This window comes from Rhea pennata, chromosome 8, assembly GCF_028389875.1.
Source record: "Rhea pennata isolate bPtePen1 chromosome 8, bPtePen1.pri, whole genome shotgun sequence".
Lineage (NCBI taxonomy): Eukaryota > Metazoa > Chordata > Aves > Rheiformes > Rheidae > Rhea > Rhea pennata.
In genome coordinates this window covers 16,190,902-16,218,249 of record NC_084670.1, presented here as the reverse complement: position 1 = coordinate 16,218,249, position 27,348 = coordinate 16,190,902, and the positions used below count along the sequence as shown (strand labels likewise).

At 34.8% G+C, this 27,348-nt stretch overlaps 1 protein-coding gene across 4 annotated transcripts in view; it reads left to right on the top strand.

Annotated features, from left to right (window-relative positions):
• Positions 1-27,348, top strand: part of TTLL7 (tubulin tyrosine ligase like 7) — a 77,155-nt gene that overhangs the window by 38,862 nt on the left and 10,945 nt on the right. For all 4 annotated transcript variants that reach the window (XR_009959140.1, XM_062581784.1, XM_062581785.1 and 1 more), the window contains 9 exons: positions 7,112-7,206; positions 8,136-8,283; positions 8,370-8,443; positions 11,462-11,597; positions 12,422-12,508; positions 16,863-17,058; positions 18,069-18,349; positions 21,092-21,226; positions 23,025-23,105. Coding sequence is in view for 3 of the 4 variants with exons in the window: in XM_062581784.1 (XP_062437768.1) it covers positions 7,112-7,206; positions 8,136-8,283; positions 8,370-8,443; positions 11,462-11,597; positions 12,422-12,508; positions 16,863-17,058; positions 18,069-18,349; positions 21,092-21,226; positions 23,025-23,105 (1,233 nt within the window). In the remaining variant the exon portion in view is untranslated. The remainder of the gene's footprint in view (positions 1-7,111; positions 7,207-8,135; positions 8,284-8,369; positions 8,444-11,461; positions 11,598-12,421; positions 12,509-16,862; positions 17,059-18,068; positions 18,350-21,091; positions 21,227-23,024; positions 23,106-27,348) is intronic.

Here is a 27,348-nt window from a genome sequence, read left to right as displayed (position 1 = left end):
AACCTTCAGCAAAATAAACCACATTCAGCCACTCATGTGTGTCTTGAGGTATGAGTACTCATAATAATTGAAAATGAGTTGTCAATATGCACTTGCAGTGATGAAGTGCATGCTGGGCTATGTTAGCCTTCATCTGGAGGTTGAAGGCAGTGATCTACTTGACACCTGTGAGGCCACTTCTGGAATACTGTGTCCAGTTTTATCAATGTTTAGAAACATTGACAAGTTATAGTGAATTCAGCAGAAAGCCACTAATGTGCTCAAGGGATTGGAGCACAGGATGCATGATGAAAAGCTGAGAGAAAAGGGTTTGCTTAGCTTGGAGGTGAGAAGACTTTGAGGAGAATCTAACTGCAACCTGAAAGTGGACTTGAAGAGAAGACAAAGACAGTTTATCCTCAGAGATGCATAGTGGAGTGACAAGAGGCAACAATTACAAGTTGGAACAGGGGAAATTCCAGTGTCTGAGAAAATTCAGGAACAGTGCGTATGGCATGATGTAGAAAGGTTGCCTGAAAGAAGAAAAAGAAAAGTAAATATCTGTATATGTTTTCTGCATGGCATGTTGGGATTTCTGTTAGTAGGGAAATACTTTCCTTGCTGTTTCTCTGGAAAATGCAAATAGATGGCAATGCAAAGTAAATATGCAGCAAGCTACTTGGCAAGGGTAAAAAGCTTTAATATTTCCTCAAACAGAGAACTTCAGGTGAGATTCTTTTCTGAAAACTGACTAGACTGGCATTGTGGATGTCCAAGTTTGTTATGCCTCTGTGGTTTCGATAAGAGTGTAAATGTATTTGGGCTTTACTATGAGATGTGGCCATTGTTCTTTGGGCTTGAAATGTCAGGCAGGTTATTTATGCACTTACTGTTGTGGTCGATCAGTTTGTTGTGATCTTGCCAGTTTAATACCTGGTTGCCCTGAAATGAATTCTCCCTTGTGATGGGTGGCTGCTTTGCAGCTCTCTGTTTCCAGAGGAATCACATTTTCCTCTGTGTGCTGCCAGGAGCATAAATGACTGCATCACAGTGACTTTTGGATTGCTCTGATGGCAAGGGTTGTCAAGACAGCACTGACCTGTGGGTGAGCCTAGGCCCCTCAGTTCGTCTCCCCTGTGTTTTTGCACAATGTGAACATTGGAATCAGATGCATGCCCCTCATCTTCAAGATATCCTCACAACAAGAGGAGACTGAGTGAATTTTGAGAAGACAGCAAATACAAAATGAAAAAAATGGAACCAATATTATATAACAGTGTGTTTGGCACAGTTGTTATTATGAGTTAGTTTTATTATTAAATTGTATTTATGAACCTGAAAAGTCTTACTGTATCAGGCACTCCTGTAACTATAGCTGGCCGATCATAAGTTAAGTAGTGGATAAATGAAAGGGAAACAGGGTTGTGCAGTCAGTGGTAGAGCTGGAATCCAAATTTTCTGAGTCCGTCAAGTACGTTTTCTAGTAGATAAAGTATCTGACTGATTCTTTATAATTGTCTTATTCATGTCCATGAAAATAGACAAATATCAAATTAATTGGTGAGACTGGATGCAGACAGTCAGACTGTCATAAGAATTACTGTGCTAAACTTTACAAGTGATGTTTAAATGTGTAGGATTTAGGAAATTGAACACAAATATTGCTGTCATCACTCTGGTCCCTATAAATATTCTTGAGAATATGTCTACTTGTGAACTTCCTCCTAACACTTTTCTCCTTAAAAAGGAAGAAATCAACCTTTGAGTTGACTAATTACACTTTTGCAACAGAAAAAGGTTGTGTGTGGAAGAGCGCTAACTCTTCCTCAGATATCTATCTTTATGTTTAAAAAAAAAAAAAAATCCCACACAACTTTGAAGGGAAATCATGACTGTTGCTTTCAAATTCTGAGCTGAATGTCCAAACTGAACTGTATTTTGTAAAGAAGGATTAATATTGCTATATAATTAGAAATATATTGATTGCTGCAAATGTAATTTAGAAATCTTAAAGGGGAAAAAAAAACTGTCAGGTCTAACCATTGTGTCAGCTTTCCATAGAGCACATGAGTTATATTCTAATTATTGACAGAGAACATCTTGCGAGTCCTGACAATCTCCTGCAATATGCATATTGCTCTCAATAGTCACAAAAATTAAGAGGATTTAAAAGCATTCTATTTCAGGGAAGTGCTCATCACGTCATAAAATTGGGAACAGCTCTTGGACTACGTTTGTAAGAGTAGGTGTCTTTATGAAATGAATATCTAACTGGGAACCATGATGTTTCCTGTGCTCCAAACAGAAGCTCAATGTTAAATTTTCTGCTGCATTTCAAACTATGTGTATTAAAACTTTTGCAAATCCATATTTCAACTTATTTAAAAAACATAAACAGGGTTCAAGAAAGTTTGTTTCTTACAGAAGCACAGGCCAGCAATCTTTCTGTTATTTTGGGGCGAGCAGCCTGCACTGTTACCCTGCTGAGAAGGGCAGACCAGTGTCTTGCTTACGTTGTATGAAGTTCAAATAAGTATAGTATGAAAAATAATATTAAAATAATTATTGTGTAAAATATAATTAACTATGTGTTTCTGCAGACAATGTTAATAACTCTAACAAAGGAAATCCTGAACTGTGTAAATAAATATTAAGCTTGAGAAACTTCTATTTTTCAGCTCTCAAAAATATGTAAAAACAGAATGAAACCTGAAAATACATCTTTATAAAAGCATCTAATTTTTCAAATATTCATTGATCATTTTCTTAAAATCTCTTCTGGAGCTTATTGCAAGTTAGTCTGAAAAGAAATATTTGGATTTTTTTGTAGCTTTACAGCAGAAAGCACCAATTTTACTCATTCTTCAGTAAAAACTGTACTGAAGATGTTTCACAAAGTGCTTCCGTAACAGTTGGTGAGGCAATGCTAGCAAAGAAGCAGAGCACAGGCATTAATGTTCAGTTAGGGGAGCACGGAGAGCCATAAACTCAGCCCTCACGTCCTCAGCAAGGTCAACATTTCAAGTATACGATGGATATATATTTAAAGAAAAAAAGTTTTAAAAGCTCACTTGCCCTTTGGCCGAAGAGATCAGCAATATTTAGAACCTTCCTGGTTTCCGTTCCGAAGGGCAACCAATGAGACTGCGGTCTCAGAGGAGAGGCAGCCTCTCCCTCGCTTCCACGGAGGGGTATTCTCAGCTCTGTTTCCCTTGCTGTCTGCTGGCTTTCTCGTCCCTTATACTTACGTGCTGGTTCTCTTTGCTGTTGCAGGCATTACCAATGAATCCATTCAGTCCATATGCTCCAGCTGGCTGAAGATTTGCCTTTAGTGGTAACTCTTAGTCTTAATAACTTTTTAAAGTGCATGAAGAGAGAAAAAGTGCAGTTTGCTACATGTAGTATGGTGTTAACTGTGGACTCTTGGCCAAAGAGCTGGTCTAACCAATTACATCTACTTGACAGTCATGTGTCTGTTGGGTGAAGTGTTTCAGGATGCTCTTTGAATGAAAATCTGATTCGCCTTCCAAAGGAAATATAATTTTCCACTAAATCTACCTGCTAAACTTATTCAGTCTTGGATTTCACAACCGCTTGGTTTTGTGCAAGGAAGGGGAAAGGGACATGAATGCATGATAAAGAAGAGCAGCACCAGTCCTCCATGGCAGGCTGCAGCCACACTAGATTAGGTAAAATGTGAACCAGGTTAGGTAAAATGTGAAACTGCACCTGTAGGATGCAGTGCTGTGGCTGCCTGACCTGATCTAAGTGCAGGCTACAGGATCTTTGCTCACCCTCTCTTCAATGTGAATGTGTTTTCCTTGTCCCCTTCCTTGTGATGGCCCTGATACTCTTCTGATTCTTTCCTGAGATGAAAAATCATCATTTTCCAGTGAAAAATAATTAATTTCCATATGGATCAATTACATCACTGGGATAACTTCTTGACCTTGTGAACTCCTGAGTGCCAGTGCCCAAGACAAAATAGGTGCAGTAGGACAGTTTGGATTTGTATTAGTTTGATATGCCATGGAAATACCGCCTGCTTACACTAAGAAGGTGGATAGCATTTTTAATTCTCACAAATTGCAATGAATGATTAGAATGAATTTCATGATTGTCTCTAGTCAAAGATATACTTGATAACGGCCATTAACAGCATCCTGCATAATAGTGTTTTTTATGGCTTACCATTTTCTTTTGGTTTTTAAATGATAGTTAGCCGAAAGCTCCATCAGCTTCGGATTCCTTTCAAAACATTCATGCTATCCTACAGATTGAACAGAGATTAAATCCCTGATTTTGAAAGGATACTTTATTTGGTTGATTTTAGTTTTATACAGTCATTCCTGTAATCTCTCTTTATATTTGAAAGTTCTTTTCAGTAGATACGTGTTACAGCATTGTGATTGTGAAATATTTCTTATCCAAACCATGCTAATAGGCTGCAGTAGTGGGAGGTGAGAATATATTCTCTGACTGTTGTGGTAAAGAAATGAAATGCTAGGCTGAAGTTTATCCTGTATGTCATTGAAAATGTGAGTTACAGTTTTATAATTTCATTCTAGAGGATATTTTATGCATTTGGAGAGCTTCATTTTGTAAAACCAGATTCCTTTGCAAATCTAGCTGTGGGTGGGAGCCTTAGCTACTTTAGTTTACACTACTTTAAGTATCACAGATATGACAGTAAGAGTCTTTCACTACCAACTATGTAATTATGAAATACATTGAGCTGCACAACTGTAGTGCTCACAAGCAATTCAGTTGTGCTATACTCAGAAATTTTAATTGTGGAAATTGAAGGCTTTATGTGAACAATCCTATCCTGTAGCTACTGAAAAAAATCATAGAAACCAAAGAAACTAAAAAATCATCACCAGCAAAAGCAGATATTTGGGAGGTAAAACTGTGACATTTTAAAAATAATAGATATAAGAATGGATTTTTTTTTGTCCAAGAGCCTATCTTTGCTGTTTTTATGTATAAAGCAGTTTTTCTGTGCATTGTTTGGAAATTTTGAAGATAGTTTACTCAAAGAAACCTAATGTGTGACACTGCCAGAATTCTACGGTTTGTTTTGTAAAATCTATCATGAGTAGATTCAACCAGTCAGGTGCTAATCAAGGACGATATCCAGCTAGATCAAGCATGTGGGAAAGAGGTGAAGGTGAAAGATTGTGAAAGTTCTAACTCACACACCTTGCTCAAGGTGGACAAAAGGGCCTTCTGAAGTCAGGTACTGTACTCAGTGAAAAGTCCCTAGTGTACTTTTTTCCGTAGATGTGTGTTGATCAACAATATATTTTATTTGAACTTTCTCTTATTTTACTCTTGAGTAAAATCTCTGTTAATCTCTAATATGAAGACACTCTCAAAGGAAAAGGCATTAGTTACCACTGAGAAAAACTGGATGGAACTTTGAAAAGGTATTTAAAGGATAGTAAAACGATATGGCAGCTTTAGTTAGCTGATTTTGGCTGTAAGGACTGCCTTTTGAAATTTTCTGTTGTGACGAAGGAGTTTTGGGGGAGGGATGAGAAAGGTTAAAGAGAGTGGGTTGATAGTGAAGCTTCCTTGCACAAAGTTACACTAAATTGAGAAGCAATTTAAATATCCACGTACAGAGTTGTTATGGAATAACTAATGCCCTTATCGTTCACACTTGTGTTCTATATATTAACTTTCTAATGTACCCAGTCACTCATTGTATTCTATTAGACTTGCATCTAGTGCTACCAGAAATATATTCTAGCACCCTGAATTTGCAATAGCTATCCAGAAGTGGACTATGATTTTTACTGGTTCTCTGGTTACTCTTCAGGACTGTGATTACAGTAGGACTGGGATTTCAGACTCCTGTCATAAATGACATCCAAAAATTAGAGAACACAAGTGATAAAGCAGGCTTCCGTTTTGAACTGTAAATGCTTTTCAGTCTCTTAAATGAATGCATGAAAGTGGCAGTGAGAGAAGCCGTAGTGGAGTGGTTGTACGATGTCTCATAACAGCACTTGGTTTCATAACAGCATTTCACATGCCACCTTACAATTTTCTTTCTCCTTTCCCCACTTGAACTTTCTCCATAATAAGTGCAGTCAGCATGGATTTGTTTCCTCAGAAGTGTAATAGATAGTTTTCTTGCCAAAATTCACATTATAGAAGAGAAACAGTTATTTAAATTATTTTGTACTTTTCAGAGAGTTAATTCCCACAACTGCTCATAAGTAGCATATATTATTTTATAACATTCTTTATTAATGCAAAATTTATGACCAAGATTTTACTGTAAATTTAAGTACCACCTGAAACAGATGTAAATATAGCAGTATGTAGTTTTGTATGGCCCCAAGTTGGATGCTTCAGTGCTCTGTAAGTGTGTGTGTGTGTGTGTGCGCGCGTGCATGCATGTATTTCTAGGAGTTCTATGCCTTTAAAAAATTGGACCAAGATAACATTTTACAAAGGTGCAAATAAATGGCCATATCTAACTCAATAGATTTATTTTTGTGAAAGTTTTGATAAATATATTTGTCTGCTCAGCTATTTTTAGTGCATGCAAAATGTTAGAAACATTATTTCGAAGAATAACGTTGACTTTTACTTAGATCATAAGGTTTTGTTGCTGAGATTTGTCAGTTATTTTATGTTTTTATACTATGTACTGATCTAACAACTTACACCTCTGGGTGTTCCTGTAAAGCATATCTGAATCGTTATTTAAATATACTTCAGAAGACCTTGAATTAGAACTTTCTGTTCTTGCATAGTTACTACTTTTCAGAGAAGAACCATATTCAAAGTTGCTTTCAGACTGGAGAGAGTTAGAGAACAGTTTTAACTCTTTCCTGTAGCATGACAAATAGTCTGTTATAATGTGTTTAGCAGCACTTTGCATGGTAAACTTCCTGGTAGCAGAAATCAAGGAAAGATTAGGAGCTCCTGGCTCCTAATACTTGTGATTTTTTGATGCTCTAATTTTTGAAAATAAAAAACATGACATGAGCTTCTCAACATATATTCTCCAAATCTCTGCTATATTTGATAGAATGAATTCTCCAAAGCCTGTTACAGTATAGGTATATCTATTGAATTTAAAATTCCTGAGTCTTCTGTATCTCATTTTTTTCAGATTAATCGTGCCCCAAGCTTTGGAACTGATCAAAAAATAGACTATGATGTAAAAAAAGGTGTTCTGCTAAATGCATTAAAGCTTCTCAACATACGGTAAACTAGTCCTCTAATCCTCACTCTGATTCTCTTTCTGTTAGCTTGAATGTGGGAGGAGGGTTTTGTATTTGAATTGGACTAGTAGAAAATGGCAACCTTTTTTCTACCTTCATATTTTCAGAATGTTAATGTTTCCCTTGTTGTCAGCTTTGCTATTGAAATTAACCCAAATTTAATTTTATTACTTGTTCACATGCCTGCCAAAAACAAAGTGACAGAAGTAATTTTAGTACTTGTTTTAATGAGTTTTTAAACAGGTCTCAAACTGGGGATATGAGCAATGGCATTGGCTTGTGGCCACACAGGAAATTTGCTTTGGCAATAGTAGCACGCACAGTCAAAAGCCATAGACCTTTATAGGAAAACATGGAGTTGGGATATGTTGGAGAAAATCCAAACTTTGAGAAAACAGATTCAGTCATATTTGTACACTATATGTGCATATATGTATATGTATGTAAATTATAGTGCAGAGTAGTTACAGTACATCTTAAAATGTAAAGATTTACAGCCATAAAAGTTTAACATTAAAATAGATTTTCTCAATGAGTGTTTGAATTTTATTTGTATGTCCTGAACTACACGAATGATAGAAAAATGCAGATGGTTTCCTTGAAGTGAAAGGCTATCTCAGTCGTGTTATAAGTGACAATTTAACATGCAAGATTTAACATAAAGATTTAATACAATAAGTCTTTAGTTCCAAAAAATGACTCCTGGATTCCTACTGCTACAATATTAGCAAAACCTGCTTTGCATGGAGTTCCATGGAAATGAATGTTCTAGATATATTTTGCAATGTATATAGTTATAAAAGGTCTTGAACTGTAACATATTCTGCTGTGTGTAAAAGCTTTTTTGTAACTCTAGTGGAAAAAATACTTTTCTTTGGATTGTGTTACATCTTAATATCCTCTGTGTTTCAGAACAAGCGATAAAAGGAGAAACTTAGCCCAACAGAAAGCCGAAGCTCAAAAAAGACTGTATGGTCAAGGCTCTATGAAAAGACTGTTGCCAGGTTCCTCAGACTGGGAAAAACAGCGCCACACACTGGAAAGGAGAAAAGAAGAACTGGTATAAAGGAAATTTACTGTACTGTGTTTTTCTTGCTGTGGTTTCTACTCTCTTAGTTATAACTAGCTTATTTTCCTGATTTCTAGAAAGAAAGACTTGCACAAGTGCGTAAACAGATTTCTAAAGAGGAGCATGAAAATAGACACATGGGGAACTACAGGTAATTGTATTTCACTGTAGTAGTAGGAAGTATTCATGGCTTTCATTAGGAAAAACGGAAGCAAGTGTTTGTGGGTAGATGGTAATTTTCTGCCAGAAATGTGTAGGCATTTATAGTAAATACAAATATGTACACCAGGTAGTAAAATTTTCTTCAGGTAATTTTTTCTGATTCATAATTTCTGTATATACTTATATGGCATCAGTCACTTGTATTTGTGCAATGTATTTACTTGAAAGACATGATTTTTCACATTCAATGTACCCAGAACCATGACTGTCATTTTGGACCAGTCTTGGTGTTGGTGTTTTTTATATCCATAGGGGACCATTTTGGGGTGGGAGTATTCTTGCATTCATCTACAGAAGATGAAAAATTAGATCTGAATGTTAAGTTTAATCTTGACTAAAACTTCAGAAACCTTATTGGCTCCTCCATCACTTCTGAAAGAGTGACATTTGAAATACTTTGTTCGTATTTCTGCATTTTCATTTTGGATCTTAGCAGGCTTAAACCTAAGCATCTCCAGATTCTGTGGTGAAATACATTCAGAAGGAAGCTTTAACTCGTTGATTGTAATTGATGTTGGCCAGAAAACAAGAATTTTGTTTTATGATGTTTTTCTAATTATTTTTATTGACATTTGCTTCAATGAGAAGTGAAAACAAGGCCTATGAACATTTGGTAAAGCAGAGGGGGGAACAGCTGGAAAGAACTGATGCCCAATCATTATAGCATTCATCTAGGATGTAGGAGGTCTGGGGTTTACATACTTTATTCTGAATTAGTCAGAACGCCTTTACTGCTGTTCTTTGTCTCTGCTTTTTAAACAGATGTTCTGTATTTCCCAATAAAGTTCTCAGTAAGAATTTCATTGAAACGTGTATCTGAGAAAAAATTTGATTTTGATGAATTAACATTTTGTTTACAAAAATTATTTCTTTGTAACATTCCCAGTTTTAATTGTATCCTTTCTTGATCTATATGAAGCTGAAGGATTACATCAAAAACCTGCACAATGAAGCAGATGTTTTCATATTACTTAGGCTGTAAGAAAGAGAAATGTCATGATGTTTTAATACACTTAGACTTCAATGTAATTGAAAAACTAACTTTTTAACTGATTCCATTTGAAGTTGCTAATTCTATTCTGGGTTGAAACTGAGCCAGAGTTTCCTTTATTTTTTGATTTTTGGTAAATCTAAATTGAGACAAATACAAAACGTTTTTATTTTTTTTCTCAGGAAAAAATGTGAAATATTTTTTCATGAGAAATGTGCACATGTAAAAGGGAAGAACAACTGTGTGTTTTCTTGTGACTATGCATGTGCAAAAAGGCTGAAGGATCAGCATGGCCTGAGAAGTCAAGGAATCTTAGCTAGAGAGGCAGAGAAATTTTATGTAAGCATTGTGCAATATTTTCCCTGTGTAATTGTCCTCCTGCAAGCAGGACTGGCATCTCTCAGGCATTGTCATAGAATCATGGAAATATTGGGCGTTATTATTGCTTCATGGGTTAATACTGTTTTCTGAATAAAAATCCAGAGAAAGTCATCTGTCTGCACAACCTTTAAATACTTTTTAAACTTTATTTTTATTTAACTTTTTAAATACCAGTCCTTTGAACAGCTTCTTTCTGTACCTCAATAGGTTTTGCTTTAGACATTATATCTATGAATACCAGTTCAGCAAGTGGCTTAACCAAGTATTTCTCTTAAAGCACAACTAATCTGTTGAATTCTGTAGGACTGCTTGAGTATTCAAAGTAGGAACCATGTGTTTAAGTATTTGTGAATTTCTGAGAAACTGAAAATAATGTATATGACTTTGCAATTGCATTTAGCTGCAGTGTTTTTCTACATATGTTAAAATGAATATTCTATCTTTAAAATAATTATTCTATGTCTCTCTTCTAGCAGTAGAATCAACACCATTAAAACTATGCAACTAGATTAAAGCTGGTATGGACAATCTGTGCAAAGTAGAGTCATCTTTTAGTTTTTTGTGGACTTGCCCATAGTCTAATGGGAGCACATCCACCTTTTCTCCCTTGCACTGCGAAAGAAGTTTTTTGAGAAGGAAAACAGTGAAAAGGAAGAGAACCTTGTTAATGTTCACAAAAAGTGAGCAAAAACATACAAGCCACATTATGCCAGTTGATATAAAGCTGACTCCTAGGCCTTGCACAGTGCAGGCAGAATTAGCTTATGGATTACTCCTTACAGTAAGTGAGGAGTAATTCCTTCCACCTTCATCATTTTATGCCATGCTTTAAGTATTCATGACAAATGAATTGGAGTGGTTTTCTTCAAAGCGTATTGTTCATTGATGAGCATGAATAAATCATGAAGTCCTGTTTTTCAGATTGTCATAATCTCTTTACATGCAATTTTAGAGAATAATGGCATAGCTACTGTAATGAAAAAAGTGTTGGTCTGTGCATCCATGAACCGCATAAAAATTTCCTTATAGTGACTCTTTCCTTCTGTCCATTATATTGGAAGATGTAGCCTTCAAGTATAGTGCATATTCAATCTTTAATTTATGTCTTACCCATTAAATCAAATCAACTGTTCAGATTTTTGTGTCATTTTATTACTAAACCAAATTGTTTTATGCCACTGAATTTGAAATACACTGTTTTGTTAGTATTTCTTACATCATTCAGACCTGCTGTTGAAATTTCAGGGAGTATTGCAAAATTCAATTTTGATATTTTTGTAGAATAAACTGCATGGGGTTTTTATTTTTTTTTCTTTTCTTTTTCTTTTGACTAGCTAATTGCAAGTTTAAGTAAGTATGTGTTCACAGAGTTAAAATTAGATTAAAGAGCATTGCTCAGAGTATGTGCTTTATAATAATTACAGACAGGGTAAATATGCATCATGGAAAAGTCTGTGGTGCATCATGGAAAACTTTGTGAATTAACTGCATTAGTTTTGTGTTCCCAGTGTGATAAGTAGTTCTGCTTCTATGCTTTGTATAATCTCAGTTTCATTTTTTTTTTCCCGATTGTAGGCGAATTTACCCTCCTGATGATAAGACTTTACTTGAAAAGTATGAGAGTTTGTTAGCCACTGCTTTCCAGACATTCCTTGCCGGGAGAGCAGCTTCCCTTCAGCGGGAAATGAATAACCCTTTAAAAAGAATGAAGGTACTGAAGCGTAGAAGTGTTGGGTTTGGAGTTGGTTATCTTGGAATTCTAATGTAACCTTGTGGATTAGTTTCACCATAATCATGTGTGGTGGCTAATAAATAGTATTTGATAATATTTCCATCGTTTTATTATTACTCTTTGTGCAGCTTGTGGGCCAGATTTTGAATCTTGTTAAATTACAGTGGCTCCAGGGTGGAGACAGGCTAGATGCCTTTAAGCTTCTTTTCCATTTCCCCGATCCTCAGCCTTATCCATGGCCAAATCGAACGCAGTCAGAAACTGCTTATAGGCTGGTAATTGCCTCCTCCTTCGCCCAGTAATGTCCTCCAGTTTTTTATCCACTTATATGGATTAGAAGATTTTAACTGTATAGCCTCAGAGATGTCTTACCTTAAACTAGTGAAGATGATTTTATCTGAAGACTTTATTGCCTACTTAAGTAGTCAAAAATAAATGGTAGGACAACCAGCTGTACTTTAAATAACCAAGTAATGTGATTTAATTTAAAATCTGAGAAATTATTTCCTATCTTTCTAGTTGGCATCATCCAGCAGTTTTACAGGAATCTTTAGCCCTTTGTTCAGACTTTTATCTTTAGTAATCTTAAAGCTTGAATTCACCTTTCAATATCATGTTGATTGCAAACAGAGATACATGCGTCAGAGGAAATACTTCTACATTCTTCTGTAGAGGCATTCATAGTCTTATTTCAGGAGTTAGTAATGGGAATAATTTTCAATTCTTACAAGTTGCCCCTTCACCTTTGGAGGGATAGAATATGTCCTACTTTGAATTAATCATAGTGACATTTGCATTTCTAGGAAGAGGATATTTTGGATCTTCTGGAGCAATGTGAAATAGATGATGACAAACTAATGGGAAAACCCACAAGACAGCGAGGACCTAAGGTATTTGACTGTTTTAAATAACACATTTTTATGCCACTCTATAAAGAGGTACAGTCTGTACACCCACTCATCACTCTGGGGAGTTTAGCTGGCTGGTCCTGAAAGAAACTTTCTTTTTCAGGCTTCCATTAGCCATTTTTTTTTTTTTTTTGAAATTTGAAAAGAAGGATAATTCAGGCCCCAGGAATTACTTTTTGTCCAACTAAATACCATTATAGTTTCAACTGGATGTAGGATTCTTTTTCCAGTCTAAACTACTTTGAAGCATTGTTGTGCATGGTAGCAACTGTCGTGTAAGAGATTACTTGATTTCAATGGGTGAAATGATCTTTTATGTTCATAGCCTATCTCAGAAGAGTACTTTGAATTTTAATTGATTAGTGCCTTTAAAGAGTGTTGAGATCCTGGGATAAAAGGCACTATGGAAGCTCAAAGAATTAATTCTGATTGTGATGTATCTGCAATTTATTTAGTGGCTGAAAGGGTTGCATAATATCTTTTGAAGCCTGTTTCATATCCAGAATCAGAATTTATTTGAATGTGTATTGCTTCTAGCTTAATACCTTATGGTTACACACGTAGTTCACTCAGGCCTTTGCTTTACACACAGTCTGTATCTCTACAAGCTAGTAAATAATTTAGGAAACAGTAGTATGTTTCTACATTCTACGAACTTCTTAGGTCAAATCTGTTTGAAAAAGCCCACATTTAGGTTTCTGAGGCCTGATGAATTCATTTTAAAAAACAAGTAAAAGTTTCATCAGCATTTTATGTTTGAGAACATGATCTACAACCTGGAAACATGTGAATTTCCTTACCAAATGAATGCTGACAATTGTCCTGAGCTTGCAGTGGTGCTCTATACATATGCAAGAATCCGCAGAGCTATATGTTTTTACAATTGTGCATTTTGGAGTTAGAGCTATACATTCAAACATCTATCTGTACATCTATTAAGACAGATTTTTGCACTAATGTTATTAAAAATAAAGGGATTTTGTGAGGCAGTGCTTTAACAGCAATGGACTCCTTTAAAGCAAAGAACCCATTCAGACTACTCTGGAAACACATACAACCCACATTCTTTAGCGAGTCTTCTTGAAGCTTTGTTTTCAATTTTTTAAAATAAGATTACTTAATTCAAGTTTAACATCTCAATTACATTTTTCCTTTTTCCAGAACCCTCTCTTCTCCCAAAGAGCATCATCTGGTTGACTGCATGCACTCAGACTTGATTTATACTAGCTCTTTACTGGTTGCACACAAGCCATTTCTAAGCTGGAGGCCATAAACATTTAATAGGGTAGTGAGTGCAAACTGAGCAACTTCTCTTAACTAGCCTTTAGATGAAGTTTGATCAATTTATGGGTGAGATCATGTAACATGGTCTTCTCGTATAGCAAACAAATGAATACTGCAGCTCATAAGCTGCTCTACCAGTACAATATTTGCATTTGTAAGAGAAATAAAAAATTACATATGACCAAAATTCCTTTTGTGCCCATAAAAATGGGAGATTGGAAGAGAGGACAATGAAACTAGCTTACCCAAGCAGATTGTTTACCCAGTTCTTTTACTTGAAGTGTTCAGATGCCATGTTCTACGACATCTCTATTCCTGCATTCTTTTAGAGTCCTGATATGCCTCTCAGTCCTTTAAAGCGTACCTACTGTGACAGCAGAGTACTGGGACTTCCGTGGTTGCATAACATCCTGTGCGTTACCTTTAAAACAGAGGTGTCATTGTGGATGGTCCTTGTACTGAAAGAACATCACCACTTTCTGTTATGGGGTGAGGTGCATGTAGATAATGATGTGTGTTTCATGGGACACTTCTTTTTAAAAGGTCTACTGTGAGATCTCGTATATGAATCTGGTGAGTGTGGTAGGGGGTAGAACTGCCAGTCAGTCTATCAGATATGAAAATAATCTAACTGTAAAAACCCATTTTATGGTATTCAAAAAGTCCTGCAAAGTAAAGATCCACTACGGTATCCAACAAGTTAACGTATACAACGCCTAATAGGCCTGACAGACAAAACAGATCTGAAGCTGTAGGAACAGTACTTCTCACCTCGCGTTTTGCTACATGAAAGTTTTTTTTCAGAAGGTCATCAAGTCCTGTCCTCTCTTAAACTTTATTAGTTGGTCTGCTGACGAAAGCTACTGTCTAGGGAGTTAGACACTCTGCCTTGGACACGCTGCCTTCATAAGGGAACCTGATGACAGTGCATGCTTGGAAAATGTTATATATATGAGTTGGAAGAATTAACAGAGAAGTGTTTTCTTTCTCCTCCATACCTATACCTATATGCGTGTGTTTGTAATAGGCTTTGCATATAATGACTGTACTATGTTTACTAGGAATTTCAACCTTGTTTTTATTTTAATGTAATTAGGATCTCAGGCTAGAAAATGAGTTGAGAATTTTTCAAGATAAAGGCATTTTTATGTGCAATTAAAATATTACTGAATTCAATTTAGATTGAGAAATACATTCTGGAATTCTGCCTGGTTTATTTGTAGCCTGTAGAGGGCCGCTCATACTTGCACACTGTAAGGTTTACTCTCGTGTTTATTGTGTTGAACCTGTTCTTTGTGCAGGAAAAAAAGAACAAAGGAAATAAAATAGCACAGATATTTTAAAGGAAATGAGCAATTATTTTTATGTTTTATTCTTCTGATGTAAAACCAGATAGGTTTAATTAAAGAAAAACTAGGTTAATGTAAGGAGAAAATTAAGCTGATTAGAAGCAGTTGAACATTTCCTATTTTAAAAGGTCAGTTTAAACTCAGATCAAACTTATTTGTCATCATTGCTTTTAGTAATTTTTTGACTTTTTTATTCTTGTTGGTTAGTTGACATGAAGTCTTGGTCAGGATGTTCTTACTGTTTATGGTGAAAAGTGTCAGGAATATATGTACAAGTAAGTGGTTACAGAAACGGGATCTACTTTAAAGCCCTTCTGAATTTTGATCAGAAATGTGTATTAATCCTTGTACAACTCATTAGCAACGTCTAATCAACATATTCCCATGTTACACTGCATTTTATGATGAGGACAGCTATTTTTGAGAAAGCAGTAAGTGTTGGGGCACCTTAATTTGCCCCTTGAGGGTAGATAGACATAGAAATATTCTTTGTGTAATCTGAACATTTGCCGGGGTCTTCACAATGGCATATACTTCTTTAACTCTGTCTTACCTGATTTAAAAGATTGGGCCACGTAAACGTGCTGTCACTGCTATGTTAGTGTCAGAAATCTCATTTCCCTCCTTGGCTAGAATAGAAGTTTATGTAGAACATGTTCAGTTATAAAGTGCATCTTGCAGGAATAGTACTTTTGGGGCTTTGTTCTACTACCCTTCAGAATAAGTCCTGGTGAATTACATTGCACTAAAATAATAGGACACTTTAAATTCATTCTAAGAGGTCTCCATTCCACTCTAATCCAAAATATGTTCAGGAATTACAATATTAATTTTTGTAGTTCAAATTTTAGTTGCATCCATTAGAGGAATAGGAAGATGAGGCCATCAACATAGCTCCTTATAGCTGAGAGTTACTGGGTAGGAAACATAGAAAAAAGAAATGACCACAGAAGACTACTTAGGATAATAGATATAATGGAGGATATTATTAGCATTGCGTTTTTCTTATATGGCTGATGGTTGATAGAAGAAGAGGAACTTTCAGTTGTACTTTCTGTTCTTGTGTTTGTGGTGTTCTGTCTCCTACTTTTTGCTTTTTATCTCACAGTACCCTTGATAATAGCACAAGATTAATTACCTAATGGCACTGAATCCCACGCGCACACAGAACACTAAGACACCTAGGAAAGCTTGCTATATTCTTCCAGTTTTTGCTTTCCATGCGATGTGAATTAATTACTTTCTCTTTCAGAAGTGTAGCAGCCAAAGTTCCCAAATGTACTTATTTACTTCAAACCGATCATTGTTAAACCACAGCTTCAGTTATTAAATTATCAACTAGGGATTTAAACTGATGGAAAATGGCATTCTATATCACTTGGTTTATGATTTCAAACTAAGATGCAGAATGCCAGGTAACGTAAGCCATACTTGAAATAAAATCACAATTTTTTTCCCCTCATTATATAAAGTACTTTGCTCTCAGCTAGGGTGAGAAAGATTAGGATTATTATGTCATCAGGTTAATAAAATACTTAAGCGTTTCTTGGAAAATTAAGCACAAACTTCCAGTTTAATTTGAGAGGTCTTAAATATGTACCAATGAACATCCCTGAATCAGGAACCTAGTCTGATAATAAAGTGTTCTTTTGGGATTATGTGTTTTTTTTTTTTTTTTTTTTTTTTTTTTTTTCCCTCTTTAGCCCTTGTTTTCTATGCCAGAAAGTGCACAGACCTTAAGAAAACTTAGGAACTACGATAGTGACAGTAGCTGTGATAGCAGTAGTGGTGTGTCAGAATCAGAGGAAGATACTGAAAAGGAAGATCACAATGAAAAAGAGGAGAAAAAAGTATCATATGATGTTGAAGAAAATAAATATAGAACTTTGGAACGATCAGGTAAGTTAAATTCCAGTAATTCCAATTAAGACTGGCACACAATGAATTATATAAAAAGCTTCAGTATTTCAGAGTGTAGCTGCTATCAACATTTGTAACTCAGATTTAAACAGTGGTGTGGTTTGTTTCATCTTCTTTAAAATCTTTTCTAAATTAATGAGAACTAATTTAAAAAAAGGAAAAAGTGAATGATTTTTTTGCACACATGGGCTACACTGTGAAATATTGTGAATATTCCTCTTTGTTGTTAGCTGTTTTGAGAAGACTGTTCTTTCCCTAGAAAAGAAATTCTTTATTAAGTCTGAGTTTGCTGGAATATAGTAAGGATAAAGAAATGTATCAGGAGGAGTAGTATATATTAGAAGATAATATATTTCAGATGAAATCCCTGCACACTTTTTTTTTCATTAGGTTGCTGATGGTTTTGTTGCTTGTTGCAGATCATTAGTGTGACCACGATCTGTTGAACGTGATTTATACTGTACGTTATTTTTTTGTTTTAGTAGTGTATTATCTAGAAGAATTTCATCATGTAACTGCTTACACAGAATACTTCTAAAAAATTAGTTTTCATAGCAGTGTCCTTTATTTAGCAGGAGATTGAATTAAAAAACTGTACAGTTGTGCAGGAGCAGACTTGGGGGCTGGTATACAAATGAATCCATCAACAGATTTTCTCTCCATATTCTTCCAGTTAAGAAGCCACACGTAGCAGCCACACACTGTCTTTCTAACCTATAAGGAATATGTGCTCTATCATAAATCTGATGTATATTATAGAACCTACTAGATTAAAGCTGACTTTGAGGAAGAAATAGGTGTTTTATGGAGTGTATAAAATATATATTAGGGATACTGACATGACTGACTATTGCATATCCAGTCATTAGTCAAAATACATTATGGTACCACATATGTATACATATGTTATGTATGTTAGTCACAAAGACTGAAAAATGAGTGTTAAAAGAATAATAAATGGTTGCTTCATCCATTTAATTTGTCTGCAGGTAGAATGAACTGGAAACCTTCAATTAAAAATATAAAAGCTCCATCACATTCATCCTCCACATCATCCTCAGGTCCAATAAGACGTTCTGTAAGTTGTCCTCGTTCAATATCAATATTGACTACACAGTCGCAAGCAGCTGAGCAACGTCCCCTTTCAGCCAAGGCATCTCTGCAAATCCAGCGTGCATCCTCTGTGAGCAGGTCCCATTCTTTAAATCGCAGCCCATGTTCAGCCAGAGCCTCTCAGACACCCAGCTTGGGAACTATGAACTCTTCAGGGGTGAGTTAACGTAGCAGTTGCATTCAAAATTTGTTCCGTTTCTCTAAAACTAGATACGTACATCACCAATTTTTATAGTGTCAGAAATGCTGATGTACTATAGTCAAATCTATTTCAACAGATACTCAAGACTGTAAGATGTCCAGACCTTTACACTAAACATTTACTGCTAGCTGTGATCTGTCTTTCTGGTGCAGCCATACAGATGTCACATTTTATGAAAACGGAAACAATAGAGTTTTTTGACTGAAAAACTTAATCTCCAAAATAGTTTCTTGAAGGTAGAGAGTGTTTTTATCCTTCATGAAAAGGTTGTGTGACTTATCTGGAGACATCTGATTCTTAAATTAAGGATTTGCCTACCTTCCAAAAATTTTACACTAACAAAAATGTATTGATATTTCAAAATCAGTATATTCTTCTTGGGTCAGTATATTGTGCCAGAATAAAGCACTACCTGCCACTGTTAAGACTTTGTCTGGGTCTTTGTTGTAGAACATTTTCAGGTTAGTGAAGCTATTTCAAATAAACCCTATACCACTGCAATAAGACTCCACTTTCAAATAGTTAACAACAATTTAGAAACTATAGATAAGTAAGTATCTGAGCAGGCTTTTTAAGTAAGGTTGAAAACTTCCATTTTGAAGCTTGTCCCTGGAGTGGATGAGAGTAACAGCTCAAGTAGCCTAACTAAAGAATTAATAAGTAGATGAGATTAAAGATTTAATTGTTTGTTAGTTATAAGTTCCCAGTGTGTTTCTGAACCATACATTTTTTTTTTCCTTTTGTGACCAGAGTGTCATTCTTTTTGATATCTTAACAACTAAGCCATGTCTCCTGTGTTTCTATGGCAGAGCATGTGTTTGCTTAGGCAGTGTGTGTTGAGTGCTAGTGGTGGTGTGTTTCAGTTCATGTTTGTGTGGCTGATCTTTATATTATATCATGCAAATAATTCTCCTGAAGATGGGAGCAGGGAGGAAGGGCAAGAGAATTGACACTTTTAACCCACATTTGCACCCTTTCTGTATTGCAGTGAGATCTGAATATGAGAAATCCTTTTGTAATCCTAATTAATTTGCTTCAGAGTGTTGAGGTATTTTTTGTCACATTAACTATCTCAAGATTAAAAGGTATCCTTTTATTATCAAAATGTATTCTGAGAGTTTAATGAGACAGGACTAATATAAATTTTTCTCTTCACATTAAGTCTGTAGCAAATACAAATTACTGAAAGATTAAAACTAGTCTCTCACAATGTGACATTAAAAATGGGGTACTCAAATGAACATTAGTAAGAAACTATACTTACTTTCGCATTGAGAATACTTTGCAACAGAAATGATCTTGATGTACAGAACAGTTATATTGGGTGATAGTAGGTCATGTTTCTTAAAATAATGTGAGTAAAATTACTTACAGAATAGATTAATAAAAAATCTGCCCATAATTCAGCACTGTATTGGGAATGGAATTCTGTTCATAATTATTTTTGTAACTAAGAATAATGTAATATATATTACTGCTAGGATAAAATCAAAATTGTTAAAGTATAACTATGACTATACTCAGAAATCGTGTATATATATATATATATGTATATATATGATAGTGTATCAATCTTTTTGGCAAGGAGAAAGCAATATGTTGCCATTTTTGAGGTTGGTAAAAGCCAAATGCACTAAAGGTATGGATAACTAAGCTTAAAAGTGGCATCTACATTTGGAAATTACATACAATTATTATGGCAGTAATAAGCAACAATGAATTTAGAAATATCTGCTACCTCATTATTTCAGCCACATTATTATATATTATGTAGCAAAATATTTTGGTACGCTTGACAATATTTATCACTATCTTAAGACAAAAATGACCTCAGGTAAGTGTTTTAGTTCTCGCAAAATATGAATATAGAAATGTCTAATAATTCTGAAATAACCTTCCAGTTTTGAAAAAAACATAAAACTAAGCCAAACACAATGACATGCAAAAACAAAAACGATCAGAAATACCCTTAACTAATGGTTAAGATTAAAAAAAAAATAAATAAATAAAAGCAAAAACAAACCCAAAACACCCCTTTCAGAGAGTCTTATCCAGACATTGTAGAGATTCAAATTGCTGTTGATTAAAAAAAAAAAAAAAAAAAAAAAAAAAAAAAAAACAAAAGAAAGAAAAAAAAAAAACACTGAAACTATAAACAAAATATTTACTCTTGATGACAATGGCAGGATCTCCACTGACCAGAGAAGAGGGGCATCCTTTACTTTTTAGTGTTTCTGTGAAAGCTAGACACAATGTTGTATGATAGACAGTTTCCATTAACTTCTAACTTGAGTTTGTTGCAGAACGGAAATGAAGTTTATCATGACTACTAATTTCCCTTTTGCTTTATTATATTGAGTTTAAATTCAAAATGTGTTATTTAAATTTCAAGTTTATATTTTAAATGTCAGGCGTCATAAATATCTAATATATTTTTTTCTTAATTTGTTTCAAACAAACTTATTTTCAAACTCTGTTTTCTTGTGTTTCTTGAAAACCATAAATACTTCTGATAGATTGGTGTATGTGAGATGTAGACGTGTATTTTAAATGTGTTTTAGATGATTATGTCTATGCCTGTTAAAAATATTTTATGTCACCCTGTTTAGAAAAAAATATTTTTATCAAGGAAACATCTTTGCAATGATAATCTAATAACGCAGCTGAAATCTTACATCTGTTTCGTATTGGTTTTAGACTGAATCTTTGCTGCAACAGAAAACAAAAGAGCAAGAAGATGCTTTGACAAAAGAGGCTCTTCTCATTTTCAATGACATGAGAATGAAGTTCCCAGGAAAAACAGATGAAGAGACAGAATTAATTATAGAAGATGTAAGTATCAATAAGAAAGAAGAATTACATACAGGCTAGATAATCATTACTTAGGCCACTAAAATGTAGGAAAGTAGGAAGTTCAGTTTATGCCTCATAACTTCCATAATTCAGGATAATGCAAAAGATTTCAAAATCTTGGAGAGCTATATACTTGCTGGCCTTAAGGGAGCAATAGTGAAAATATTCTCATGTCCTCATTGAATACACGAGAAACAATCAGGAAGGTTAGGAAACTTCAGGTTTTTTTTGTGTAGGAAGTTCAAACTTCTGAGTGAGCTAAGAAGAATGTTACAGTTAAGTTTGTTTCATGTGATATTGTTAATACTGATCTTGAGATGTTTAATTTGCTCTGAAATAAGCATATGGGAAAATTCAGAATGGTATGTAAGGCAAAATGGAGGTTTGTTAGCGTCAAAGAGTACTACTCATACTCTTTTTGGCTTTTTAGTTTGCCAGTTTTTCCTCACATCCAACATTGTTGTGAGCCTCATCACTTGGTATCAAAGAAATGTGAAACTATGCTTGATGTAAAGAGGAATTAAAAAGCAAGCCCTAATATTCATATATATAAACAGAAAATACACAGTATCTAGATCCCTTTTAAATATCTAACTGCTAAGAAAGTAACATCAGCTTGGAAAATAAAAAATAAAATAGAAGTTTTCTTCTCAGCTTGGTAGAACAAGCCATTTAAATGAACACGTGTATTCTAATGTAGTAAGCACAGCCTGTAGTGAGCTGAACAAATGTTTTGAGAGTGGAAACAGGTGCTTCATTCTCATGGATAAATTCTGCATTCATTCGCATGAGGACATTATCTCTTCATTCTTCAACTGAGAATATTATCCAGTTGAAAATATCCATTGTCTCATGAGCTTTCAAAATTTTGGAAACATGTTGATTATGTCTCTAGTAGTCTGTGCTATTTGTGGCTGCCTTATTCTGATGGTTGATTTCAGTGATTCTAGAAGACAGTGTTCATAACTAGCATACTGAATTCCTCATCTTAGAAGTAGAATAAAATGCCTCATTAGATTTTCTCCTTCAGAAATGTATGTGCTTATATACATATGCCTGTGTATTTGTGTATGCATATGTCCGTATGTATGTCTGTGTGTATGCACTCCATCTAGTGGTGCTTTCTAATACAGCATTACTGTGATTATAAATGCATTTCTGTATTGCAGAACACCAATTTCTGTTGGAAAATAGTATTTCATTGTGGAAGAAAATAAGAAATGGTGTATTAGTTGTCAGTAAGGCAGAACTTTCAGCAGGTACTGAACTGGAATAGAATAGAAAGATAAAGCGAAAATAAAAATTTATGTTCAGACATCAAGCTGTTTTGGGAGCATTTAGACATCACTGAAGGAAAATGTTGCAGTTCTCATGATTGTTTATAGAAGGGATGTTTTCAATGTATATTTAGTGTCTTCTGTGAAGCAAAAAGCTTACTATTTAAATAGATTAACAGTTCTGCATTATCAAACTATTGCTGTGTTGAAGGAATCTCGACTATGTCAGCCAAGACAAGTTTCTACCTGCTTTGTAGTGTACAGTTGCAGAATCAAGTGGAAAAGAGGGTAGGATTAGACTGAAAGACTGCGTACTTCTTTGCAAATGCTCCCACACATACATTTTCAAATATTTTTCTATTTCTTTTTGAGAATAAGCTCTCGTAGAGATCTGGTTTGCTTTGATACTCACACTGTTTGACATGAGGAATGTCTGTGAATGAACGATCAGATTTCTGTTGCTTATTATGTATTTATCTTATGTTCTGCAATTACTACAGATTATGGATAATTGGAAACACCACAAAACAAAAGTGGCATCATATTGGTTGGTAAAACTGGATTCTGTAAAGCAACGAAAAGTAAGTGACATGTATTTCATCCTCTGAAAATATTTTTAAATAGACATATGGCGCTGTGTTTAGTAGTTGCTAATATTGAATATTGGCTGGTAATACTAGATGCTAGAATATTGGCTGGTAATACTAGCAATATGTATGAGTTAATTCTATTGAAGGAAATGATGCTCCATATTTAGTTGAGCATAATTTTCATAGAATATAATTTCAAAAACAGTTTCTTAAAAATTAAGCTGCCAAAAGAAAATCAGATGAATAAATGATTAGCCCTCAGATCTTTTATTTTTAGCGAACATTCTGAGTGTATTGATTCAACAGATTTAACTAATATGGATTATTAGTTAATAGTTAATTAGTTAATCCTAATTCATTAGGATGAATCAGTCAGCAATTTCAGATTAGACATATTAAACACCATTGTAGTTAGTGATGTTACACTTGCTTATTTGAATCTATGACCTACAGTAATGCCACTGATCATACTGAATAAAAAGTACACCTGCAAAGCAAAGTTTAGTTGCATTGTTTTACTGTTCACCTGAATGGTTTGGTCTTACAAAGGACTAATTAGATTTATTATCATGCTGTCTTCAGTTCACTTCCTATCTAGGAGCTACTCTTGTGCGTAGCATCTAAAAAGTTTTTAATCTGTTTAAAAACTGACATACTGTAGTATGTCAGTCATCTGTGTGTCACAGCATATAGTCAATATGTCATATCAGTCAAAATCACCTTTCCAATGTAACATTTATTTTCCTTTATGTGCCAGAAGTTTTATTTGTGATTTTTGGTAATACTTTGGTGGCCTGAAAGCAGTATTTTGGATCTTTCTCTACCCCAGCCACTGACTAATTATGTCAAACATTTCTGTTTGAGATGCTTAAACTCTGTATGTCTTAGCTTCACAGTCTATTTTTATAGACCATAAAAGAAAGCAACTTAATCAAAGTGCTGCATACATGATAAATTAGAAAAGGTTGGTAGATTGTTATAGAAGATTGCCCTGCCTTAGCTTCTGCTACTGGAGAGTCGTGCTTTTGGCTGTCTGGATAATTTTACCTTTGTCTGTTTTCTATTTTTTTTTTGTTTTGTTTTCTTTTTCTTTCAACCCAGTCATTTTCTCCTGTAAAATTGTTTTAGAAAGCCTACAGTAAAGGTTGAGTCTGTACTTTCTGTAATTGTCAGTCGTGTAGAACCAAGGGCATATTCTCTAAGTCAGGATGATACAGATTGATATACCAGGTCATTATTAATACCAACTGCGTAAGTAGAAATATAGATTTCTTCTTATTCTTGTGAAGACACCTCTTACAATTTAGCAGACTAACACTTCCTGAAGCACTAGTGGGCACATCATCTTTGCTTGCACTAGAAATGATTTGTATTTTTTTTTCCTTTTCCCCTTACTGCTTTTAACCTCAATCCCTTCAAGCAATCAGCTAGTTATGCTTAGAAAGGTAGTTTATACAAAGGGATTAATTTTGACAATGACATTGGGACTGCCAAACGTGTATGCTTTTGTGGATCTGAAAGGAGTGTGTTTTATATTATAGCAGAGTGAGGTGAGGTAAAGCAGAAGCAGCTCAAGGTGGAGAGTATTTTTGCAAGTAAAGAATCTATCCCAAAGGTATCTTCTGCAACTGTGTGAAATATAAAACAGAAACTTAGTCCTCCTTGCTATACTTCATAGTTACAAGGAAGTTCTAAAATATGAGATGAAAATACCTGGGCAGTGTGCTAAGCAGTGTACTAGATTTCAAGTGTTCATCCCTGACAGATAAGTTTTCTGAAGAATTATTCAACATACTGTAGAAAAATTAAACTCTTGCTCATATTAATAATGTCTACCATTACAGCACTGCAGCAGAGTTACAGGAGGTATTTAGGAACAAGTTAAGAATAAACTATTGGAATTAAAATATGATTTAGTCTCCTGAGACTTTTAGGGGAAAAAGAGACTGTTATATGGGGGGAGCTGTGATTGCTATATTATCTCACTTTACATAATTTTTTGAAATCTGTTATGATGATTACCAGAAGATCCATACATCTTGTTTTGAATACATACTTTATATAACATTTTGTTCTGATATACCTAGATAATTGGTTATGTTGAAGAAGTAAAGCAAACAAAGATGAAGGCAATTTAGAGAAATTAATTTTTTTAAAAAAAAAAAAGCGGATGAAGGTTTCATGAAGATCTGGGCCCTTGTGCAATGCCTTGTCTCTTTTCTTAAAGGAAAGATTGATGTCATGTTTGCAAACTAAGATCTGTTAATACAGACATTTTCTCCTCTGTCATATTGGTGATGTCAACACAATAAAACAGTAAGATTTTTTTTTCCAGAGTATCTAGCAGTCTGTGGCTTGTTCTAAGATGCAAGGTTCAGACTTTAGGTTTCTTCAAATCTAAGTGCTAAAGGAAAAGCAAATATTGCACACTGGCAGCACAATTCTTAGTATGTGCTTTTTGGATTAGTATGAGAATCTGTCCATGATAAAATTATTCTATTTTATGTATTTAGACAAATTGCTACTAGTTAGTGTAACATTGTAAAGAAATGTATGGTTGATCCTTTATGTAATTTAGGGTCTCAGCTGGTTGAGAAGGGTGTACGCAGTGATTGCTGTGGTGGCCATTTTTGTGGGAAAACCTTAGGTAGGGAAGGCAAGGGGCAAGGAAAAGGCTACTTGAGCAGGATCAAGGCACAAAGCTAATGCTGCTTGGATTCATCCTGCAGGTGTAGGGCAGTTCAAAACCTGGGATTAGCTCCTGCAGTCACTAAACAGGCCATTATGGTTAGTTTATGATTTACTATGGTTTATATCTCACTAATCACATGTATGTTTTTAGTGTACACTTGAATTCACAAAGATTCCCAACAGAGGACAGCATATTCACGTTAGGTGGATTTAGCGTGCGTGGAGTTAGCACAAGACCTATGCACATAGGTCCTAAGACTTCAAAAAATAGCTTATGTAACATGTAAATGACATTTCATCCAGGCTGTTAGTGTTAGGCATCTACAGATTTTCTTCCTACTAAGCATTTTTCTTTACAAAGCTTCATTTTGTTATTGCAAGCGTTTTATTTATTTTTGCTTTGTTACATCCATTAGGTCTAATCAGACTATTTATGAACAACAATTTATTATGTGGGACCAAAAAAATGAAGTTCTACACCATGTTTCTATATTTTAGTAACTTTAGTTACTTCTAAATCTCTTCCAGCTTTTGAGAGCCAAATGTTTAGCCATAAGAATCAGTTTGTTATACACGTAAAAATTTCCTGGGAAAGTATTGCATTTTCTGAATTTTTGAAATTTCAACATCTCATACAAAAACAATGAATATGTTCATCAATTCACCACCCACTTAAGTCTGACGACAGTGTCTTTTGAAGATACCATTTTGCTAAAGAGGCCATAAAGGTGTCTCCTTTACAGGAAATCATGTTGATTGACTGACTTTTTTGTTAGCAGGCTACATGAACCACAGGCTTATTTTAGAATGGAATTTACTCTCTTCAGAGTGCCAGTGAGAGGCCTAGTACTGCCTTAGAGAACTTACAGCTGACACCTTATGCCAAATGCAATGCCAGTTCTGTTTTGCAAATAATGAGTTTAAATTTTTGATTGAAGGCATTCACTGTTTGCCACAGCAATGGGCATTTAAGTATATGCAAAAAAAAGTGTCCAAACTGAAGTAAAAACAAACAAGCAAACTTTTGTTTTGGGTTGCAAATAAAAGTTTCTTGAGGAGGAAAAAAATTAGGCTATATTTTAAAGGTTCAGTATCCTACTCTACGAAATCTGCGTTTTTGAGATGGAAAGCATTCATGTAAGGATAGGTTTGGAGGATCACATCATAGGTATAAAATAATTCTTTGCCCTAAACGTCTTCATAACGTAAAAACACAAATGTACACATATATGTCCTTTTGCATGCAAAATGCTACTTTTTCTCTGTAAGTATATGCAACGTATAAACAATGTGAAGATTTTAAATTTAGGATGTTTAAAATTGGGCAAGATGAATTCCGCCTTCTACATCCCAATTCAGTGGGGTTTGCAAAGGCTTGTCAAAGAGGAGCAATGTGAGCATTGCTTCCTGAGGAGCTGGATATGCTACTATCTGTGAGTGTATGTATGAGTCTCTGAATAGTTAAGACTTTCTGGATAGAAATTCACAGTCTGTACTGAATACAACTTAGAATTGTTGTCTTTTCCTTGTCCACATGTTTACC